At 39.3% G+C, this 24,390-nt stretch overlaps 1 protein-coding gene across 5 annotated transcripts in view; it reads left to right on the top strand.

Moving 5' to 3' along the window:
• The window catches only part of adka (adenosine kinase a), a 283,424-nt gene that overhangs the window by 252,499 nt on the left and 6,535 nt on the right, over positions 1-24,390 (top strand). For all 5 annotated transcript variants that reach the window (XM_072583275.1, XM_072583276.1, XM_072583272.1 and 2 more), the window contains one exon: positions 23,782-23,868. In XM_072583275.1, the coding sequence (XP_072439376.1) occupies positions 23,782-23,868 (87 nt within the window). The remainder of the gene's footprint in view (positions 1-23,781; positions 23,869-24,390) is intronic.

Below are 24,390 nucleotides of genomic sequence, written 5' to 3'. Positions count from 1 at the left end.
TTCCAAACCTTGTCCCCTGACACAATGTGTAAATAATCCTTCATAATACTGCTATTCACCAAACCACTGAACATTTTAAAATGAACTGCTTGTACTTCCAATATGAAAATGAACTGAAATCTGGTTCTGAATCACACAGATTATATTTTGAGTTAACTGGGAATTTGGGATCATCATACTTACGTCATAAAAAGTTAGAGCTACTGAACATACTCTCAATGGCTACTCCATTGCTGCTCTTTATCTTGAGGGGTTCGCCATTCAAAACAGAAATGATACTTTCATTTCATTGAACCTTGCTAAGAACCTATGTGGAGTATTGCATTCAGTTACCTCAAGGAATATTTGATATGTAATTCAAAGACACATGTATCTTGCCTCAGGTAACTGAAATGCAGTATTCCAGAGGGGGTCTGACCAAGGTTCTCTGCAACTGAACCATTAATTTCCTTGGCTTTGAAATGCAGTCCTCTTCTGGTCAAGGCCACCATTAGAATAGCATTTCTGGTTATATTTTATACTTCTGGGTATGACCAGCTTCTGAGTGAGATTCCCTACTTTGTGGCAATTCTGGATGGAATACCCAAAATCAATAAGCTCCAGGGTGCTGAAGGGTGAACAGGCACCAAATCATTATTCACCTGCCCCTTCAGTTGGGCATACAAGATTAATTTAAAAAGAATCTATTCCTTTGTGGATACCTTTCTCCCAGACTAAAGGACTTTGTTTTAAACAGAATCAATTTGACCAGACTTTGAGTTAATAAAAGAGAATTTAGTTGTTAATAATCCTGAGAAGAAATAACACAACAAATGCACACACAAGGTAGGAATAAGAAATTAGCCCCCAAAAAATTTAAAGCAAAAATGTAAAGACTAGTCTTTCATCATTCATGAAGAGCAGATAGTAGAACATTGTAGCTGTTTCAGTACGGTATTGGTATTAATTATTCTACTTGGTGATTTTTGGCTTTGCAAGTTGATTGAAATAGACTTTTCCCTTTACTTACCAGCACAGCAGGGGTGTTTAATGGCTGTTCACAAAGGTGTGACCTTATAGAGCCTCAGGTCATATGCACATACAGACCAGGCTTGAAGCTCACTTTGAAACCCCATTTTGTATATGTTCCTGAAAGGCTAAAACATAAACATGCCTGCAAGAGATGGCCTCCTGCTGAGAAGCATATAGTGTAGTTAGCTTTTCATTATCTTTTCCCTTTCAGCCTTTTTTAAAAAGTTTCCTTGACTCTGTGCAGGTGTGCATTCCAGAAACCAGCTCCAGACAGCCACTGAATTTGCATCTACAGTCATCTTCTGACTGTATCTCCTTTTCTTCAACAAAAGAAATGTTGCAGTTGCAAGTTTAATCTATCTATAGGTAATCATTGATTATGATTCATGGTCATGGGATTGTGCACCAATTTTCCACAATTAATCAACAAGCATACCTCAATTCCAGGTAACTGAACACACAAAAACATAAAAACAAGGAGCAGAAGTAAGCCATACAGTGCTTTGAGCCTGCTGTACCATTCAGTAAGGCGGCCAATAGCTGGCCTTCTCCCTCAGCTGCACTCCCCTGCTCTATTCCCATACACATGAATTTCCTTGATGTCCAAAAATCTATTAGCTTTTGCTTTGAATGTACTCAGTGACTGAAACATCCATTGCCTTTTGGGAAGAGAATTCTAATGGCTCAACTCTTTCTGTAGAAAAAGAAAATCTCCTCATCTCAATCCTAATCCTCAATCTGGTTAGTTTTTGTCCTCTGACTATGATCCATCATTCTAGGCTGTCTGACTGGGGAAACATTTACCCTGTCAAACTGTTTAAGAATATTCTTTATTTCGGTGCCATCACCTGTCATTCTTTTAAGTTTTAGATACATATAAACATTGTCTATTTAATCTGCCATCATTCTTGTCCCAATTACTGGACTGAAACTTTATTTCACTCCCTCTCAGGCAAGTGGATCTTGAGGTAAGGAATCAAAAGCTCCATATGTGGTCTCACTAAGGCCCTTTATAATTCCAATAAGATTTAACTATTATGTTCTGGTCACTTTGTGTAAACATTAACACATTATTTGCCTAATACTAAACCAATGTACCTAGGATATTGGAAGTCTGAAATGAAAATGCTTAAAAGGTCAGGCAGTATACATAGAGGTAGAAACAGAGTATTATTCAGGTCAAAGAACCTTCATCAAAACAGAATACTCACTCGGGAGCATTTCCACCGTATTTTATTTTTACTCTGTCATATTAATTCTATCAGCATATTACCATTGTAATTTTCATATGAAGACATCTGAATCCCATTACATGCCAACGTTTACTAATTTGTCATCATTTAAATACCATTTTTCCTTTCCATTTTCTATTAGAGTCAGAATCATGCAGCACCGAAACAGACCCTTTGGTCCAACTCATCTGCGCTGAGCACACATCCCAATCTGACTAAATCCCATTTGCTAGGATTTAGCCCATATCCATCTCACCCCTTTCTATTTATATACCCATTCAGCTGCCTTTTGAATGTTTTAATTGTACTCGCCTCCACCACTTCCTCTGGCAGCTCATTCCATAGACACATGGCCCTCTGTGTGAAAATGTTGCCATTAGTATCCCTATTTAAATGTTTCCTAATCAGTTTAAACCCATGTCATCTAGTTTTGGTCCTCCCCCCGCAAACTTGGAAAAAGTCCTTGGCTAATCACCCTATCTTTGCCTCTCATAATCTTATAAATATCTATAAAGTCACCTTTCAACTTCCAATGCTCCAGAGAATAAAAGCCCCAGCCTATTCAGCCTCTGCCTATAACTTTAACCCTCCAGTCCCAGCATTATCCTTATAAATGTTTTCAAAACTATGCAGTCCTGAACAAATGGCATCACCAAAGAACTATACTGCCACAACATGATGTCCCAACTCCTTTGCACAACATTCTGACTAATGAAGGCAACCATGCCAAACACCACCTCCATCACCCTGTCTACCTGTGACTCCACTTTCAAGGAACTATGCACCTACAACCATAGATCTCTTTGTTCAGCAACACTCTCCAGGGCCCTACCATTGACTGTATAAGTCCAGCCCTGGTTTGCCTTACCAAAATGTAACACCTGACATTTATCTAAATTAAACTCCATCTGCCCTCCTTGGTCTGTTGGCCCATCTGATCAAGGTTCAAAACATTTTTCTACTGAAGTGGATAATTTCCATCTTGCACATTCTTCATATATCTGTGTCTCCTCTTCAGCCTCTTTGTGGTGTCCTCAAAGCTTATTTGCTGCCTAAATTTGTATCAATAGGACATATAGATCACAAATAGCTGAGGTCAGGCATTGGTTTTTACAACATACCATTTGGTCCAAGTAATTATGCTATTTTCTGTTTGTGTACTGATTGTCAATACAATATTTGCTCTAATCCAATGAGCCTTAATCTTGTGTCATAACTTTTTGTGTTGCATTTTTTCAAATATCTTTTGAAAATCAAGTATACTGTACCAATGGTTGCCCCTGATTGATTTCTTAAACATATTGTTTTTCTTAAAACTTTGCTAATGCTACCTAATCATTATTTTCCAAGTACCAAGTTGAATCATCTCAAATAATTGATCCTAACATTTTTGCTCTTCCTAATGTCAAGCTAACTGGCCTGTAATTCCCTGTTTACTATCTCCCTGCTTTGATAAATAGTTACATGAATTGTATCTGTGGAATTAATCTTGGAAGTTAGGTACAGTGGAGACTAGTGGCAGCAATGTAACCCCTCAATTCCATTTTCACGTGTTTAAAAGTGGATTGATAATGCATTGCTATAATTTCTAAAGCTTCATTGATATAGAGGTTGATAAATATTCAGAGGCCTCTGTCCTAGAATCAGTGTTGCATTTTATAGGGCACATTCAGACAAGGAAACTGTAGATAGACAGTTGAACAGTCTCAACAGTCTCAGTCATGTCTTTATATTTCTGATAGCACGTCCAAATGGAGAAATTAGCGAGATTTGAAAAGATTTGTAGCTCAGATTGAGATTCTGGATGCGAATTTGCTTCTGAGGTGGAAGGCTTGGTTTCAGATGTTTCGTCACCAAACTCAGTAACATCGTCAGTAAGCCTTTCAAGCCTTTGGTGAAGAGATTCCGCTTTCTATTTGTGTTTAGGTTTCTTTGGGTTGGTGATGTCATTTCTGGTTCTTTTTCTCAGAGGATAATAGATGGGGTACAAATCGATGTGTTTGTTGATGGAGTTCAGTTGGAATGCCATGCTTCTAGGAATTCCAGTGCTGAGGAATTATCATGGGGATCTTGAGTTCAGGAATGGAGGAGCCTCAGCTTTTGTCCATATCCAACAGGTTATGAGATACTTACTCCCTGTGTGGATGAGGAAAAGAGCTGTGGGGATGATGAGTCAGCTGACCACGACACTATGGTGCAGAAGGCCATTCAAGAAGGGGGAGCAAAACAACAAGTGGTCCTTTAAGGAGGTTCTATAATTAGGGGGAATAGACAGTATCCTTTGCAAACTGGATCAGGAGTCCCGCATGGTGCAGGACATCTCTGACCGGCTTGAAAGGATATTGGAGTGGGAGTCATAGAGATGTACAGCATGGAAACAAACCCTTCAGTCCAATCCGTCCATGCCAACCAGATATCCCAACCCAATCTAGTCCCACCTGCCAGCACCTGGCCCATATCCCTCCAAGCCCTTCCTATTCATATACCCATCCAAATGCCTTTTAAATATTGCAATTGTACCAGCCTCCACCACTTCCTCTGGCAGCTCATTCCATAAGTACAAAGGAGGCAAAATCCTGACTGGGGTCTACATAGAGTAATAGAGTCATAGAGATGTACAGCATGGAAACAGACCCTTTGGTCCAACCCGTCCATGCCGACCAAATATCCCAACCCAATCTAATCCCACCTGCCAGCACCCGGCCCATATCCCTCCAAACCCTTCCTATTCATATACCCATCCAAATGCCTCTTAAATGTTGCAATTGTACCAGCCTCCACCACTTCCTCTGGCAGCTCATTCCATACCTGTACCACCCTCTGTGTTGTGGCCCAGAGAGCAAGGCTAGGATGGAGGACCTGTTTGAGAATTATCAAGCACTAGGAATGAAATTAAAGGACAGGTCCTCTCGGACCATAATCTCTGATTTACTACCCGAGCCACATGCAAATTGGCTTAGGGGGTAGTATGGGAAAGATGGGTTCCATTTTGTGGGGAATTGGCATCAGTTTTGGAATAAGAAAATTAGAGAAGTAATCACGTGGTTAAGGGTGTGGTGTGGGAAAGAAGGGTTCCATTTCATGGGGAATTGTATCAATGGGACGGTCTCCACCTGAACTGATCTGGAACCAGTGTTCTGGCCAAAAAGATAAATAGAGTGGTCACTTGGACTTTAAACTAGTGAATCGGGGGTGGCAGGGCAAGGGAAATGACAGGAATTATGATAAATTAAAAGGTAAGCAGCAGGTTAGCATGTGTGCAGGAGGGTTTAAGTTCAAGGCAGACTATGAAAGAAGGAAACAGGAAGGATAACCCGGGAGATATTATCAGAGATATTAGAAATCATGAGGATAAGAAAGCTAGCATAAAGGCACTTTACCTGAATGCTCATAACATTTGTAACGAGGTTGATGAGTTAATGGCACAAATCATCGTGAATAAATATGATTTGGTAGCCGTTACAGAGATATGGTTACAGGATGGTCACGACTGGGAGTTAAATATCCAGGGGTACCAGACTATTCAGAAGGACAGGAAGGTAAGGTAGGTGGTGTAGCTTTGATATTCAAGGACGACATCAGGGCGGTGCTGAGAGATGATATAGGTTCTATGGGGAATAAGGTTGGATCCATTTGGGTGGAAATTAGAAATTCAAAAAAGAAAAAGTCATTGATAGGTCTTAATCTATAGTGCACCAAATAATAATATTACATTCGGGCGGGCAATAAACAAAGATATAACTATTGCCTGGAAAAATGGTATGGCAATTATCAAGGGGCATTTTAATCTACATGTAGATTGGTTAAACCTGCTCAGGTAGGGTGGCCTTGAAGAGGGGTTTGTTGAGGGTAATATGATAGTTTTCTTGAACAGTATGTAATGGAATTGACAAGGGAGCAAGTTATCCTAGATCTGCTCCCGTGTAATGAGACAGGAATGAGTAATGACCTCAGTTAGGGATCCTCTTGAAAGGAATGATCACAGTATGGTTGAATTTAGAATACAGATGGAGAGTGTGAAGATAAAATCCAATACCAGGGTCCTGTGCTTCAACAAGGGAGACTACAATAGAATGAGGGAGTACTTGGCTAAAGTAGGCTGGAAACAAAGACTTTATGGTGGGACAATTGACGAGAAGTGGAGGACTTTAAGACAATTTTTCAAAGTGCTCAGTAAAAGTATATTCCGGTGAAAAGGAAGGACTGTAAGAAAAGGGGTAGTCTGCCATGGGAGTCTAAGGAAATAAGGGAGGTGATCAAATTAAAATAAGGCATACAAAGTGGCCAAAAACAGCATGAAACTAAAAGATTGGGAAAACTTTAAAGGTCAGCAGAAAGCCACAAAAACAGCTATAAAGAAAAGTAAGGTAGAACATGAGAAAAACCTAGCACCGAATATAAAGACAGATAGCAAAGGTTTCCATAAATAAAAAAATAAAAGAGAGGCCAAAAGTAAACGTTGGTCCTTCCAAGGATGAGAAGGGGTAACTAGTTATGGGATATGATGAAATGGCCGAGGCATTGAACAGTTTTGTTTCATTCTTCACAGTGGAGGACACTAATAATATGCCAGTAACTGACAAAGAGATGTAAGATAATTGAGGACCTGGAAATAATCATTGTCATGGAAGAGGTAGTGTTGGGCAAGCCAATGCACCTAAGGATAGATAAGTCTCTTGGGCCTGATGGAATGCATCCCGGGGTACTAAATAAGATGTCTGGGGAAATAGCAAGTGCACGAGCCGTAATTTTCCAAAATTCACTGGACTCTGGGGCAGTCTGAGCAGATTTTAAACATTGCATTAAACGTTACATATTTGCTGTTTTCCAAAGGGAGGGACACAAAAGATGCGGAATTATAGACCAGTTAGCTTAACCTCTGGAATTAGCCGGGCATCTTGATAGAAATTGTCCTGTTGGGCAGATGCAGCATGAGTTCATGAAGGGCATGTCATGCTTAACAAATCTGTTGGAATTCTGTGAAGACATTGCAAGCAAGGTGGAGACCCAATGGATGTGATGTACCTAGATTTCCAAAAGGCCTTTAACAAGTTGCTGCATAAGAGGCTGCTACGTAAGATAAGGATGCTTGGCATTACAGGTAAAGTATTAGGATAAAGGATTGGTTGACTAACAGGAAGCAAAGCGTGGGAAAAATAAGTTATTCTGACTGGCAATCAGTGACTAGTGGTGTGCCTCAGGGATCGGTGTTGGGTGTGCAATTATTCACAATTTATATAGATGATTTGGAATTGGGGACCACATGTAGTGTATCAAAGTTTGCAGATGAGTGGTAGACAAAGTGTCCAGAAGACTGAAACTTTGCAGAGGAACATAGATACTTTAAGTGAGTGGACAAACTTAAGTCTGGCAAATGAAATACAATGTTAATAAATGTGAAGTCATCCATTTTGGTAGGAGTAACAGTAAAAAGGATTATTACTTGAATGGTTGAAAAGTTGCAGCATGTTGCTATGCAGAGGGACCTGAGTGTCCTTGTGCATGAATATCAGAGGGTTGGTCTGTAGATGCAACGGGTAATTAGGAAGGCAAATGGAATTTTGCCCTGAATTGCTAAAGGAATTGAGTTTAAAAGCAGAGAGGTAATGTTGCAGTTTTACAAGGTACTGGTGAGGCCACACCTGGAGTACTGTCTGTAGTTTTAGTCTCCTTACTTGAGAAAGGACGTACTAGCACTGGATGGAATGCAGAGGAGGTTCACTAGGTTGATTCCAGAGTTGAAGGGGTTGGCTTATGAGGAGAGACTGAATAGACTGGGATTATATTCATTGGAATTCAGAAGAATATGGGGGGATCTTATAGAAATATATAAAATTATGAAGGAAAGGGATATACTGGAAGTAGAGAGGATGTTTCCAATTGGCAGGTGAAACTAAGACAAGAGGGCATAGCCTCAAGATTAGAAGCAGTAGATTTAGGACTGAATTGAGAAAGAACTTCTTCACCCAGAGGGTTGTAAATCTATGGAATTCATTGCCCAGTGAAGTAGCAAACGCTACTTCAGTAAATACTTTTAAAGCTGAGGTAGATTTTTTTTTATAAACAATAAAGGAATTCAGGGATACGGTGAGAGCACAGGTAAGTGGATCGGAGTACACTAAAAGATCAGCCATGATATTATTGAATGGAGCAGGATTGAAGGGCTGGAGCCTACTCCTGCTCCGAGTTCTTATGTTCTATGTGTCTCTATTTGACTTACCAAGGATAGATGTGTTGTCCCAATCAAAATGGTATCCTTTCTCGTCCGTTTGTAAGATACTAGTTTTTGCAAGGTTTGTGAAGGTTTGTAGCTCAGGTTGAGGTTTAGGGTGTAGGTTTGCTCGCTGAGCTGTAGGTTTGATATCCAGACGTTTCATTACCTGGCTAGGTAACATCATCAGTGGCGACCTCCAAGTGAAGCGAAGCTATTGTCTCCTGCTTTAAATTTATATCTTTCTCCTGGATGGGGTTCCTGGGGTTTTGTGGTAATGTCATTTCCTGTTCATTTTCTGAGGGGTTGATAGATGGCATCGAGATCTGTGTGTTTGTTTATGGCGTTGTGGTTGGAGTGCCAGGCCTCCAGGAATTCTCTGGCATGTCTTTGCTTAGCCTGTCCCAGGATAGATGTGTTGTCCCAGTCGAAATGGTGTTTTTTTTTCATCCATGTGTAGGGCTACGAGGGAGAGAGGTTTGTGTCTTTTTGTGGCTAGCTGGTGTTCATGTATCCTGGTGGCTAACTTTCTTCCTGTTTGTCCTACGTAGTATTTGTGGCAGTCCTTGCATGGAATTTTGTAAATGACATTGGTTTTGTCCATGAGTTGTACTGGGTTTTTTAAGTTTGTTAGTTTTTGTTTGAGACTGTTGGTGGGTTTGTGTGCTACTAGGATTCCGACTGGTCTTAGTAGTCTGGCTGTCATTTCTGAAACTTCTTTGATGTATGGTAAGGTGGTTAGGGTTTCTGGCTGTGTTACGTCTGCTTGTCGTGGTTTGTTCTTGAGGAATCTGTGCACTGTATTTTTTGAGTATCCGTCCTTCTTGAATACGTTGTATAGGTGGTTCTCCTCTGTTTTCCAAAGTTCGTCTGTGCTGCAGTGTGTGGTGGCTCATTGGAATAGTGTTCTGATACAGCTTTTTTGTGTGTGTTGGGATGGTTGCTGGTGTAGTTAAGTATTTGGTCAGTGTTTGTCGGTTTTCTATATACGCAGGTTTGTAGTTCTCCGTTGTTCTTTCTTTTGACTGTGATGTCCAGGAATGCAAGTTTGTTGTCATGTTTCTTCCTCCTTGGTGAACTTTATGCCTGTGAGGGTGTTGTTGATTATGTTAAATGTTTCTTCTATCTTGTTTCATTTTGTGATGACAAAGGTGTCATCTACATAGCGGACCCAGATTTTTGGTTGGATGGTTGGTAGGGCTGTTTGTTCTCGTCTTTGCATTACTGCTTCTGCTATGAATCCTGATAGCGGAAGATCCCATGGGTGGGCCGTTGGTTTGTTTGTAGACTATGTTGTTGAAAGTGAAGTGGGTGGTGAGGCACAGGTCCACTAGCTTCATGATGTTTTCGTTGGTAATGTGATTGATAGTGGTTGAGGTGTGTGTGATGGTCTCTTCTAAAAGTGTGGTAAGTGTTTCCTTTGCCAGGTCGGTGTCGATGTTGATGGAGGTGAACAGTGCTGTTACGTCGAATGAGATCTTTGCTTCGTCTTCCTCTATTCTGGTGTTTTTGATGATTTTTAGGAATTCCTGGGTGGAGTGGATGGAGTGCTGTGACTCTTCTACTAGGTATTTCAGTCTTGCATTTAGTTCTTTGGAGAGTCTGTAAGTTGGTGTTCCGGGTAGTGAGACTATAGGTCTGAGGGGGGGCTCCTGGTTTATGGATTTTTGGTAGCCCGTAGAATCGTGGAGTGTTAGTTCCATCGGGTTTCATTTTCTGGAATTCTGTCTTGTTTAGTTGTCCGGAATTGTGTAATTTTCTTAGGAGATATGTAATTTTGTTTCCTAGTTGTGGGGTCAGGTCTAGCGCCACCTGTTGGATACTAGTGCTAGTGGGTCATGTCTTTTTGTGGCTAGTTAATGTTCATGTATCCTGATGGCTAGTTTTCTGCCTGTTAGTCCAATGTTGTGTTTATTACAATCCTTGCAAGGTATTTTGTAAATGATGTTTGTTTTGCTGATTGCTTGTACAGGGTTTTTGAGTTCATTAGTTGCTGTTTGTGTGTTGGTTGGTTTGTGGACATAATGCAAAGAAGTCTGAGTAGTCCAGTAGTCATTTCAGAAATGTCTTTGATGTAGGGTAATGTGGCTGGCCCAGGGTTTTTGGGCACGTTTTTTCTACTTGTTTGGGTTTGTTGCTGAGAAATCGGCAGACTGTGTTTATTGAGTACCCATTCTTCTTGAATATGCTGGAGATGGAGAAGTCCTTTAAAGACTATGGATCCAAAAGCTATGTTGTAGGTCTGCAGGGATACACTTAAACTAGAGAAAAAAAGAGCAGTTTACATTTGTAGCAAACAGTGAGCTAGAAGGACTCCTTCATCTCAGGTGCAGGTTCATGTTCCTGCAACTCAGTCATGCAACTGGATCTAATAATAGCATATCAACTGAAAATATTATGCTGTATGTTGGCCAAACTGATCTCTGTTCCCATGATAACTGGACTTTACATGCATAAAGTGATATATGCACTTGTTTCAAAATTTAAGATGCATACTAACTTTAAAATTGATACGACTGTCATAACTTCAAATTCAAATTGAAGGATATAACAAAATAAAAAAATTCTGGAAAATGTATTGTTAAATTAAATTGTCATTGCATGTGCCATATTTTCTTACTGTCTTAAACATTCACAAGCTGATGATTTCAAGTTGTGATGGTAGTTTAATAGTTTGATAGTTTAATGGTTTTGTTTTAGTCAAAGCTAAAAATGCCTTGAATGAAGTGTGCCATTTTCCTTCCCATATCTATTAACCAAATACAGCTGCAGAACTGGCATTAGTGGTTGAGGGCTGGCAGTCATGGTGAAATTTGCAAACTTTGTGATAAAATTATTCATATAATGCTAATTAATAGCTAAAATTATTCAATTAGTTTGAATAAGTATATTAAATGCAGATTTTCTTGGAGTCAAGCAGAGTGAGTTCCCTATTAATTTACCCAAATTATTTTCACCGAAGTTAACTAAATTAGCTGTTTTTTCAGTGTGATGCTCATTTTTTAGCTAAATTAAGTAGTATTTGAAATGGCTGTAACTTCAAATATCGTACGAAAAATTCTGAAGTACAAAATGTAAATTGGCAAAAATTGATATATAATCTCTGAATTCAAACTGTTCACAATGTACAGACTTGAATTGGTTGTAGGAATATTGTGTTCTTGAAATTTAACACTGAATTTACAATATGTTTTGAAATAAGAATCATAGAATCCCTGCAGTGTCGAAATAGGCCAATTGGTTCAACACGTCCATCTTAGATAACCTTCTTCACTGTCCACTATACCACCAATTTTAGTGTGTCATCTGCAAACTTATTAATCATGCCTCTTAAATACTCATCTAAATCATTTATATAAATCATAAACAACAGCATCAATCCCTGCAGAATTCTGTTGGTCACAGGTTTCTAATCTGCAAAAACCGCCCTTTCTTACCAACCTTTATCTCTTACCATCAAGCCAATTTTGTATCCAGTTGGTGGGCTCTCCCTGGATCCCATGTGATCTAACCAGTTTATTAATCAGTCTACCATGCAGAACCTTGTGGAAAGCTTTACTGAAGTCCATGTACAGAAGTCTAACATCTCTGCTCTGCCCTCATCTATCTTTCTGATTGTATCCTCAAAAAATGTAATCACATTTATCAGACAAGATTACTCGAGGACAAAGCTATGCTAACTATCCCTAAACAGTCTTTGCCTCTGCAAATGCATGTAAATCCTATCTCTCAAAATCTCCTCCAATAACTTACTCACCACTGATATCAGACTTCCCAGACTTCGGTCTATAGTTCCCAGGCCTTCTTTGAAGCCTTTCTTAAATAAAGGCACAACATTAGCCACCCTCCAGTCTTCTGGCACTTCCCCCCAGCCCCACCATGGTTGTAAATGACACAAACATTTCTGCTGGGGGCCCCTCAACTTCTTCCCTAGCTTCCCACAATGTTCTTGGATACACTTGATCTGATCCTTGAGATTTATTCACCTTTATTTTGTAAGACCTCCAGCACCACCTCTTCTGTAATGTGGACTATAAGACCATAAGACATAGGAGTGGAAGTAAGGCCATTCGGCCCATCGAGTCCACTCCGCCATTCAATCATGGCTGATGGGCACTTCAACTCCACTTACCCGCATTCTCCCCGTAGCCCTTAATTCCCCGAGACAACAAGAATCTATCAATCTCTGCCTTGAAGACATCTAGTGTCCTGGCCTCCACTGCACTCTGCGGCAATGAATTCCACAGGCCCACCACTCTCTGGCTGAAGAAATGTCTCCGCATTTCTGTTCTGAATTTACCCCCTCTAATTCTAAGGCTGTGTCCACGGGTCCTAGTCTCCTCACCTAACGGAAACAATTTCCTAGCATCCACCTTTTCCAAGCCATGTATTATCTTGTACGTCTCTATTAAGTCTCCCCTTAATCTTCTAAACTCCAATGAATACAATCCCAGGATCCTCAGCCGTTCCTCATATGTTAGACCTACCATTCCAGGGATCATCCATGTGAATCTCCGCTGGACACGTTCCAGTGCCAGTATGTCCTTCCTGAGGTGTGGGGACCAAAACTGGACACAGTACTCCAAATGGGGCCTAACCAGAGCTTTATAAAGTCTCAGTAGCACAATGGTGCTTTTATATTCCAACCCTCTTGAGATAGGTGATAACATTGCATTCGCTTTCTTAATCACAGACTCAACCTGCATGTTGATCTTTAGAGAATCCTTGACTAGCACTCCCAGATCCCTTTGTACTTTGGCTTTACGAATTTTCTCACCGTTTAGAAAGTAGTCTGTGCTTTTATTCTTTTTTCCAAAGTGCAAGACCTCGCATTTGTTCACGTTGAATTCCATCAGCCATTTCCTGGACCACTCTCCCAAACTGTCTAGATCCTTCTGCAGCCTCCCCACTTCCTCAGTACTACCTGCCTGTCCACCTAACTTCGTATCATCTGTAAACTTTGCTAGAATTTCCCCAGTCCCTTCATCCAGATCATTAATATATAATGTGAACAGCTGTGGCCCCAACACTGAACCCTGCGGGACACCGCTCGTCACCGGCTGCCATTCTGAAAAAGAACCTTTTATCCCAACTCTCTGCCTTCTGTCAGACAGCCAATCCTCAATCCATCCCAGTAGCTCACCTCTAACACCATGGGCCCTCACCTTGCTCAGCAGCCTCCCGTGTGGCACCTTCCACATCCACTGGGTTTCCCCGGTCTAACCTACTTGTCACCTCTTCAAAGAATACCAACAGGTTTGTCAGGCATGACCTCCCCTTACTAAATCCATGTTGACTTGTTCTAATCAGACTCTGCTCTTCTAAGAATTTAGAAACCTCATCCTTAATGATGGATTCTAGAATTTTACCAACAACCGAGGTTAGGCTAATTGGCCTATAATTTTCCATCTTTTGTCTTGATCCTTTCTTCAACAATGGGGTTACAACCGCGATCTTCCAATCATCCGGGACTTTCTGTGACTCCAGTGACTCTTGAAAGATCTCAACCAATGTCTCCGCTATTTCCTCAGCCACCTCTCTCAGAACTCTAGGATGTATCCCATTCGGGGCCAGGAGATTTATCAATTTTAAGACTTTTTAGCTTTTCTAGCACTATCTCTTTTGTAATGGCAACCATACTCAACTCAGCCTCCTGACTCCCTTTAATTGTTGGGATATTACTCATGTCTTCCACTGTGAAAACTGACGCAAAGTACTTGTTAAGTTCTCCTGCCATTTCCTTATCTCCCATCACTAGGCTTCCAGCATCAGTTTGAAGTGGCCCAATGTCTACTTTTGTCTGTCGTTTGTTTCTTATGGATTGAAAGAAACTTTTACTATCATTTCTAATATTACTGGCTAGCCTACCTTCATATTTGATCCTCTCCTTTCTTATTACTCTCTTTGTTATCCTCTGTTTGTTTTTGTAGCCTTCCCAATCTTCTGATTTCCCACTGCTCTTGGCCACTTTATAGGATCTCTCTTTTAAAACATCAATATTTAGTTCCCAAAGCTCCTACCCTCCATGTCTTTCTCCTCAATAAAACTTGACACAAAACATTAATTTAGTACTTCTGTCAAATCCTATGATTTCACATGTACACCTTTAAGGGGCCCTATTCTCTCGGTGGTTGCTCTTTTATTCTTAATGTACTTGTAGAATCTCTTTGGATTATCCTTAACATTATCTGCCAAGGCTACTCAATCCCATTTTTGCTGTCCTGATTTGCCCATTAAGAATGCTGCTACACCCCTTATATTCTTCAAGAGATTCACTTGATCCTACTTGTCTATGCCTATCATATGTTTCCTCCTTGACTACAGCCTCAATATATTTATTCATCCATTGTTTCTTACCCTTACAATTCACCTTTCAGTCTAATCGGAACACACAGCCCTGGACCATTGGCAAGAGAATAAAAGTCTAAGTTTATTTAAATTATTCCTCTTGTAAAGGTGACTTTTTATGTGCATAAAAATTAGACAGTATACTTTGATCCAAACAACACAGCTTTGTTCATTAATCTTGAATTGAAACAATGTACTCATACTATTTTACTGACTTGCATGAATCAAAGATATGTACAAAATGTTTGGCAGTTTCTAGCATGTAATCAAATGTTTCTTTGTTCTTAAAATCTTCAAAAGGTGAGATTTCAACATCAAAATATCATATTGCAAAATCAATGCAATTGTGGGGATTCTGGTAATGGTTCATTTGTAGCTCCATGCCTGAAGGGTTAGTATTATTTAAAAGGATGCGGTAAATGAATCAGAAGTAACTTGGTGAGAAATGTAATCAGTATTTTAAGACAAAAACATTTGCAGGTGAATGCAGCAAATAGTGTAGTTCTTTCAAAGAGCTGGTACAGCCATGGTTGACCAAATGACCACCTGTTCTGCTACATCATTATATGTTACAATCAATAATAAAAGAAAGCAAAAACAAAATTAAATTGTTCTATCAGAAACTGGGGTTACATTTACAAAATTCTCACCAGAACTTCTATTTTCTGTCTTAAGATGTTCTTCCAAAGACTGCTTAAACTACTACAAATGTGTGCATGTTAGTGCATATGATGCACTTCTGATAATATTTTCTACTTTTACACTTGAAGTAAAATCACAGCAATTCAGAAATGAAGACGTAGAGAACGCTCAAATCAAAAATGAGGAAAGTATTTGGGGAAACTGACATCAGAAAATGCCACTTAGGTTCCCTTGACTGTGTAATCAGGATTCTACCATTAACAAAACAGCACAGATGAAGTAATGAAGTCTCTCAAAAAACATTTAGAAAAAATAATGAATAGCAAATATATAATATCTAAAATAAAGCTTTGAACAGTATCAAAACATCAGAAAAGCAAATTGGATAGCCTCACAGTGCCAGGAACCTGGGTTCCATTCCAGCCATGGGTGATTGTCTATGTAGAATTTATATATTCTCCCCTTGTTTGTGGGGTTTCCACTAGGTGTTCCAGTTGTCTTCCACGGTCCAAAGATGTAGAGGTACAGGTGGATTGGCCATGTTAAATTGCCCTGTGGGTTTCTCTGAATGATCTGGCTAGGTGGGTGAGGCATGGGAAATGCAGGGGTATGGGGATAGGAAAAGGGGGACTGGGTTTGAGTCAGATGCTCATTGGAGGGTCAATGCACACACAGTGGGCTGAAAGCCTCTTTCTCACTGTAATGATTCTATGATTCTATCATTGTCTTTTGCCTTCTAAAGTTTTATACTTTAATTTCAAGAACTGAACTTGTGTTAAAAGCTGTGGCTTTAATTTTCCCAGAGTTATTGTGAGATTTACCTAAGGGGTTGCAATGGTATTATAACTAGACTAGTAATCCAGAACACTGGTTAAGGTTTTGGGGAGAGGTATTCTAATCTCATCGTGGTGATTGTGAAATTTGAATTCAATAAAAATATGGAATTGAAGACGAGCCTAATGTAACCACTCAATTGTTAGAAAAATCTATCTGGTTCACAGCATCCTTTAGGGAAATGAAATGTGTATTCCTTACCTGATCTGGCCAACATCCAGATGCATAAGAATGTTGTTGGCTCTTAGTCACCTGCTAGGCAATTTGGGATGAGTAATTATTATTAGCTTAGCCAGCGAAACCCATATCCCAAAGAATTATTTTTGAAGTCACGAACCACACCTGTGCACTCCAAATAAGTTCAGCTTGAAAACTTGTCAGCATGAACCAGTAGATTATTCTTGAATTAAGTAATCTAAGTGTGCTATGAGGATTTGAAAGTTTGGTTGAATGGCACAGCTTAAGATTTTATGACTAGGGTATTAGGTGGCTTTATGTGACACTTTTTAGCTGCAGTCATTGCATAATTTTGTTGTGTGTGTTCATGAAGGCCTCCCCGAACAACAACATGGATGTGCAATGTCTAGAAGATGCATATTCATTCTAAGTAGATAAAATATTGGTAAAGATACTGTGAATGCTGAAACTCTGAAAGAAACAATGCTGGAGAATCTCAGCAGGTCTGGCAATATCTATGTAGAGAGAGGAAGGGTTCATGTAAATGACCAAGCACAATCCTTTGAATGTGGAGACGGATAGGTTGGAAAGTAAGGACAAGTGTAACCCTCTTTATGTTCTGGAAAGGAGGGGAAATGGCGTTGGCAGAAGTGTGAGACACCACAATAAGGGGGGAGAATTACTTAGTTGAGAAAAAGGAGATCATATGAGAGGCAGTCCAGTGGAAGGTGACATCATCAAAACAATGGGGCTGCATGGTGGCTCAGTGGTTAGCACCGCTGCCTCACCGTGCCAGGGACCCAGTGTCGATTCCAGCCTCAGGTGACTTTCTGTGTGGAGTTTGCACGTTCTCCCCGTGTCTGCAGGTTTCCTCCGGGTGCTCTGGTTTCCTCCCACAGCCCAAAGATGTGCAAGATGGTGAATCAGCCATGCTAAATTGCCCATCGTGTTAGGTACATTAGTCACAGGGTAAATACAGGGTAAAGGACTGGGTTTGGGTGGTTATTCTTCAGAGGGTCGGTGTGGACTTATTGGGCCGAAGGGTCTGTTTCCACATTTTAGCGAATCTAATCTAATCTCAAAAATTCAATGGAGGTAGAGAAACTGGGAGAATGGAATACAATATGTGAAGGAAATATAATTGAGGAGTCAATGCATTTGTAACGGATATTGGTAGACAACCTATCCTCAGAAATAAAAGTAGTGAATTCAAAGAAGGGATGTTAAGAGTCAGATGGATGAGGTGAAGGTAAGAGAAAGCAGGAAATTGGAAGTAAAACTGAATTTTTTCCAGTTCTGGACAAGCAGGAAGCAGCATTGAATCCATTATCGATGTATTGGAGAAAGAGTTATGATTGGGGGCCTAAATAAGACTGGAACAAAGAATGTTGCACATACCCCACAAAAAGACAGGAATAACTGGGCCCCATGGCCGCTTCTGACTTGAAGAAAATGAGATGAGTTAAATGTGAAGTATTCAAAGTGAGAACAAGCTCAGTCAGGTGAAGGAAGGTGGTGGTGGATGGAGACTGCACAGGCCTCTTTTCAAGGAGAAAGTGAAAAGCCTTCAGACCACTCTGATCGGAAAGGCTGAGCAGAGGATTGCATAACTGGTGAAAAGAATGCATCTACAGTCAAAAAACTGGAAATTATGGAACTGGTATAAAGTGTCAGAAGAATCACGTGTAGGAAGAGACCGAGAAAATTAGAGTCAAGGTAGGAAGAAATAAGCTCACTCAGGCAGGAACAGGCTGAAAAGGTGAGCTTGTCAGGACAGTTCTGTTTGTGGATTTCGGGAAGGAGGTAGGAGCAGCTGTATGGGGTTGGGGAATCTGAAGGTGAGATGCTGTGGAGGGAAGATCTCCAAAAGAGATGAGGTCATTGACAGTCCTGGAAACAACAGCTTGATGTTCAATGGTGGGATCATGATCGGGGGGATTTGGGAGAAAGTGTTTGGAAGTTGGTGCTCAGCCTCTGTCAGGTTGAGGTCAGTATGCCAGACAACATCCACATCACCCTTATCAGCAGATTTGATAACAAAGTTGGGTTGGACCTGAGGGAACAGAGTGCAGCAAGTTCGTAGGGGGACAGGTTAGAGTGGACAAAGGGAGCAGAGAAATGAAGACAGCTAATTTCATTTTGGCAGTTCTCAATGAAGAGATCAAGTATAGGTAAAAAATGAGAAATAGAGTAGTGGGGAGTATTGGATTCAGTTGAAAAGGCTCTTTGTTCGCAGGGAGAGGATTCCTGTTCAAAGTAGGCACATGGAAGCAAAGATGACGGAAGAAAACTTCAGTGTCATGTCATGCCTGAAATTCATTGAGGTGGAGACTTCATGATAAACTGTGTCTTTTACTGAGTACAGATCATTCAGCATGAGAAGGGAAGGTCAAACTGTATGGTGAATATTCACAAGAGGTGGGATTAAATGAAGGGATGGAGTTAGATGGAAGGGGAAGGTTGTTTAGTGTGTGCATCCAATTTGCCAATCTAATTTTTCAAAAAACTTAATGTAACAAAACTGTCTTAGACAAATAAACGGGTTATTCCAAGTATAATCATTCCTCGAATTTGTTGAGACCAAGTTGGGATCATAAATTTAATCAACAGAGAAGGAAGCCACTTAGCTCATTATGTCTGTCTCCCCCGTTTCCCTGTAATCATGTAGATTTATCCATTATAGAAAGCAAAAATTTATGGACTGCAATAAGAAGGTACATTTTTAGAAATAACTGTTAAATCATTTTGTGGGAAAAGTTACTTTAAAAATCCCAAAATTGAAACATGTTAAATATAGTGAGTGTTGCTGAAGAACCCCAAAATTACATACAGAATCATAGAACCCCTACAGTGCAGAAAGAGACCATTTGTCCCATCTAGTCCATTCAAAGATCAACCCACCCAAACCCAACCATAACCTATCCCCGTAAATGTGCATTTACCATGACTTTTCTACCTAACCTGCACATCTTTGGACTGTAGGAAGAACCCAGAACACCTGGCCGAAATCCACGTAGACACAGGGAGAATGCGCACACTCCATGTGCTTGCCAGAGGGTGGAATCAAACCCAGGTCCCTGGCACTGCACACTGCTACCCTGCATTCATGTGCTACCCCATGCCATCCTGCATATTTGAAATCATATTTATTTGTACTGAAAGGAAATTATTTGCATTCTAATTCAACTTTCAGTTGCATTGTTCTGGCCCCATTGTGTTTTAGATTATGCTGTTGTTAGAGTTATAGGCAGTTGTGGGCAATTGGAGGGATGATCCAGTCTCTTATGTGTGACTAGGGGAATGGTGTAATCCTTTATTGTTACTGTATTTGTATCTTCATAACCTAAAAAATACTTGCCTCTGATATATTGTACATTTGGCACCAATATAGTTTTTTTAGTATACGATATTTATAGTAGATAATAGTTATAGTATTTTTTCTCATCACATCAACATAAGAAGAGCTGCCCATTTCTAATTTGATGTCACTTGAAATCAGTTGTCTTGCAGACTTAATGCTATCGCCAACTTTTAATTTTAGAACCAAAAGAGAAAATGCTGGAAAATCTCAGCAGGTCTGGCAGCATCTGTAAGGAGAGAAAAAAGCTGACGTTTCGAGTCTAACTGACCCTTTAGACTTGAAACGTCAGCTCTTTTCCCTCCTTACAGATGCTGCCAGACCTGCTGAGATTTTCCAGCATTTTCTCTTTTGGTTTCAGATTTCAGCATCTGCAGTAATTTGCTTTTAATTTTAGAACTCAGGTAGCCTGCAGTGTCATTCTAAAATTTTGTATTCTAGAAACGAGCTGACTGCTTATTAATATTTTCTATTATTAAAAATCTCGCTTTTGGCAGAAACTTGCAGACACAAAACAACAGATTTCCACAGAGAAAAGCAGTTTAACCACAGTTTCCTGTTCATCCTTGGAGTTATAAATTGTTCATAGATTTGTAATATGTATTCCACATCATCAAGAGCAGATTAGCTTGAAACGTTACCAGCTTGAATACTGTAGATGAATGTTTAACACTGGCTGATATTGGGAAGGTAAAGTGAATCATTTATGCTTAAGATAATTATTCTTTGCAATACAGTTACACTAAATATTTGCAAGTTTCAAAGCCAAAGGGCATCATAATTAAACATTTCAGTTTTGTAACGAGGAATTTAATCATGAGAGACAGTTATTTAGCTAATTGGTTGATTTTCTTGCTCATGAGGTGTAAATACAGTCAGTTATGTAATTTTAGAATCACATTTTAATTTTCATGTAAGTACACCATTATGGCAACCTGTTGAGATCTAGGTAAAGAGTGGCTATTGGGGAAAATTGTCTGACTCAGTACGTTCATTTTCAGCCCTTCCAAACCTGATAACTTTCCTGTTTAGTATCATTCCTATTAATGTACCTATTTGCTCCCCTTTAGAAAAGATGTATTTAATTTATGTGCATTGCAAGCAAACAACAATTAAACTGTATTTATGTTTTTTGTTTGCAATGGCTAACAATCCTTGAAAACAAGTTATCAGTGTTATCATTTTCTTGCTGAATGAGAAAGTTACGGCAAAGTAGACAGGTTTCAAGAAAGTCCTAAATCAGGATCCGAACATTTAATTAGAGCCACAATGCACAAGGAAAGTAGTAATTTCCTAGAGACCAATAGTTTTTAATCAAAAAAAATGCGCACTTTTACACAAAGAAGTCATCACCTTAAGCACACTTCCAAATTGGTGAAGTCATAGTTATGTATCTCCTTCACGTGTGCACAAAGCTGGAATATTTTAAGCAGGTATAATTTTAAAAATTATATCCAGATCTCATGCTAAAATTTGAACTCAACAATTGACACAGTATATAATTAAGTGAATGAGATGTTTTGAAGTATTGAAGCTTCTGAATTTCCACAATCTTAGAGATTCCATATTCATTTTCAAGGAACTCAGTACCTAATTGATTTCAAGTATTCCTGGCTCCCAATTTGCTATACATTCCGTTGTTGATTTGTTTAAAAACTGTTCTTTTTGCAGTTACTCTCGCCCTTACTGTTGCAACGTCTTTCTCCCCACACTGTCTGATTTGTTCACTATCATCAACAAACATAACCTCTTCGCATTGTGTTTCTAAATTCAGGTCATTACTTTTAATTTTTTTAAAATCTCAATGGATATGGATGTCACTGGCTGACCAGCATTTATTGCCTGTCCCTAGTTGCACTTGACAAGGTGGTAACAAGCTGCCTTCTTGAACTGCTGCAGCCCACGCAGTCCAATTAGGAAATGTTGTAGTCCCAGTGCTGAAACCTTTCATATGGTGATTTGTGAAATGTCTTTCAAAGTCTAGATCACCACTATCAGTCTTGCATTGAACCATTTGAGTTGTTGCACCCTCAAAAAAATTCATTGACATTGATGGAACTCAGTTCTAAAACTGTGCTGACTAGTTTTTGACTGGTCGTGCATCATCTTTTGTTTAATAGTAGGATTCCTTTCTTCTGATTCAAATAGGTACTTGTGTCAGCTTGAATTTTGTTCTCTTCAGTACAGTTCTAAGGAGGTACTGAATTTCAGGTGAAACATGAAATAGAGAAAGTGTATATTCTTTCATGGATCTTAAAAAAGATGTGCATGATTTCAAGAGAAAAGGCATATATCTACAATGTCTTAGTAAATAGCTATCTCTCAGCCATCTCCAGAATGGCACTGTCATTTTCTCATTTAGTCATGAGATGTTGTGGTAGATAAATGTGGTTCCTGTGTTTCTCACATCAAAAGCATTTCATTTTTCCTGCTGATATCTACCATTTCTACTGATGGTAGAAATGATAAAGGACGATCCATGGAGTATGTGTATTTTTGGGAGGGAGCCAGAGGTGAGAATAGAAATGTATAAAATGGAACAGATTAGTGGGCGGTAAACCTCAGTTAAGTCAAAAATATTTTCCAAGGATTGGTTTGGAAAGTGGCAACATCAGAACAGATAAAGATCAAGAGCAGAAGAGTGTCATTTCAGGAACCTGTTTCCAAATTATTATAATCAAGGGAGCTCTGGACATGAGTGAGTTTTTAGCAGGGAACTTAACTTTATTTTGTTCCCATTCATAAAGTTACAGTAAAATAATGTTTTGACATTATCCACTGTTCCATCATTTCTTTAAAATTGATTGAAAAGCAGCATCAATGAGAACAGCTAAGTTACTGCCCATTTTTCTTTGGGTGCTTTGCATGGACCAGCACAAAAAACATAGGAAGTGAAATCATTTCTGGGTGTGGGGAGGGGGAAGCCATTTTTAAATTTTAACAAATTGCTGCTGGAAAACTGAAACAAATGGTTGTTGATTGTGATTACAGGTACATTTAGCCAGGTGTGAAAACATGTTAAAGTCAGTTAATTGGCTTAACTGTACATGTTTTATCCTTTATTATAATTAAGTATGGACATTTAATGTGTGTGTCAGAGCATCAATTAAAATGAACAATGGTCAAATAATGTGCATAGGAGAGTCTCTGGTATTTGCATTTTGTGATAGTATGTAAGTTTGTAAGTTTTATTAAGAAGTCACCATCCTAATTATCACCATTTTATAAGATGTCACAGCATATTTGTATTGTCTGCAGTTTTTTTTTAGATTACTTACTTACAGTGTGGAAACATGCCCTTCTGCCCAACAAGTCCACACCGACCCTCCGCAGAGCGACCCACCCAGACCCATTCCCCTACATCTACTCCTTCACCTAACACTACGGGCACTTTAACATGGCCAATTCACCTAGCCTGCACACTTTTGGACTGTGGGAGGAAACCAGAGCACCCGGAGGAAACCCACGCAGACACTGGGAGAATGTGCAAACTCCACATAGACAGTTGTCTGAGGCGGGAATTGAATCCGGGTCTCTGGTGCTGTGAGGCAGCAGTGCTAACCACTGTGCCACTGTTGGGTACAGATAATGTTTGAAAACCAAGATAGCTGACATGGATATTTGATCATGTTTTCTGTTTCAGAGATATTCAGTTGAATCTGCTCTGTTTTCATGGCCTGGTTTGTCTTCTGGGGTTAAATAACAAATCTGGCCACTAGTTAACTCACTCTTCTGAGTTTTATTATCTTTCTTATGTATCATTATATAAGCAGACTCCAAAGTGGAGATATTTGCTGTTGAATCTGAGAAGACTATTAATAAGTTCATATTGATTTTAAAATATCTTTTATTATTGCTTTTGAATTAGTAAAACTAATACTTTAAAAATAACAAATCAATATTATGATCTAATCTCTTTTCCACTATAATACCTAATCTATGTATATTATTTTTCTTCTTTCTCACAGCTGATAATGTAACCACCTTCCCTGTCGTAGATATTAAACAAGATGAGATTGTCGATACAAATGGAGCTGGTGATGCCTTTGTGGGAGGTAACTGTGGCTGCTCTATAAGTTGTATGTCAAATTATGTCATTTTGTGAAAAATGCAGTTCCAACATGAGCATTGCAAGTTTATTATGTTCCTATTCTCATTGTTCCAGTGAACTGTATAAATGTGATTTGTGCCAAAACTGAAACTGGAAATATTTAACCTGACAAGTACAACATGTTTGTATACTGTTGCACATTTGTATTGTTAGAATTGTAACAATTAAAAAAAACACTTATATCAAATGTATAAATTATACATCAGGAATTGGAGGAGTGCTGTTAAAATTCAGAAATAATACTAAAGTATAAGGATAACACTCATCATTATGAACTTCTTTCTCTAGCCTCATTTCCAACAGTCCAATGACTATTCTTGCCTCTCTCTTACCTTTTAGATTTCTTTCAAAAAATTTTTGTTTTCTTTTATATTACTAGTTAGCTTACTGTCATTTCTTTTTCTTCTCCCTTATTGCTTTTTTTAGCTGTCCTCTGCTATTTTTTTTTCAAAAAAAGGCTTCCCAA

Source organism: Chiloscyllium punctatum, chromosome 13 (genome assembly GCF_047496795.1).
Source record: "Chiloscyllium punctatum isolate Juve2018m chromosome 13, sChiPun1.3, whole genome shotgun sequence".
Lineage (NCBI taxonomy): Eukaryota > Metazoa > Chordata > Chondrichthyes > Orectolobiformes > Hemiscylliidae > Chiloscyllium > Chiloscyllium punctatum.
Note: the sequence above shows the minus strand (reverse complement) of the source record. Positions and strands in the feature narration are given on the sequence as shown.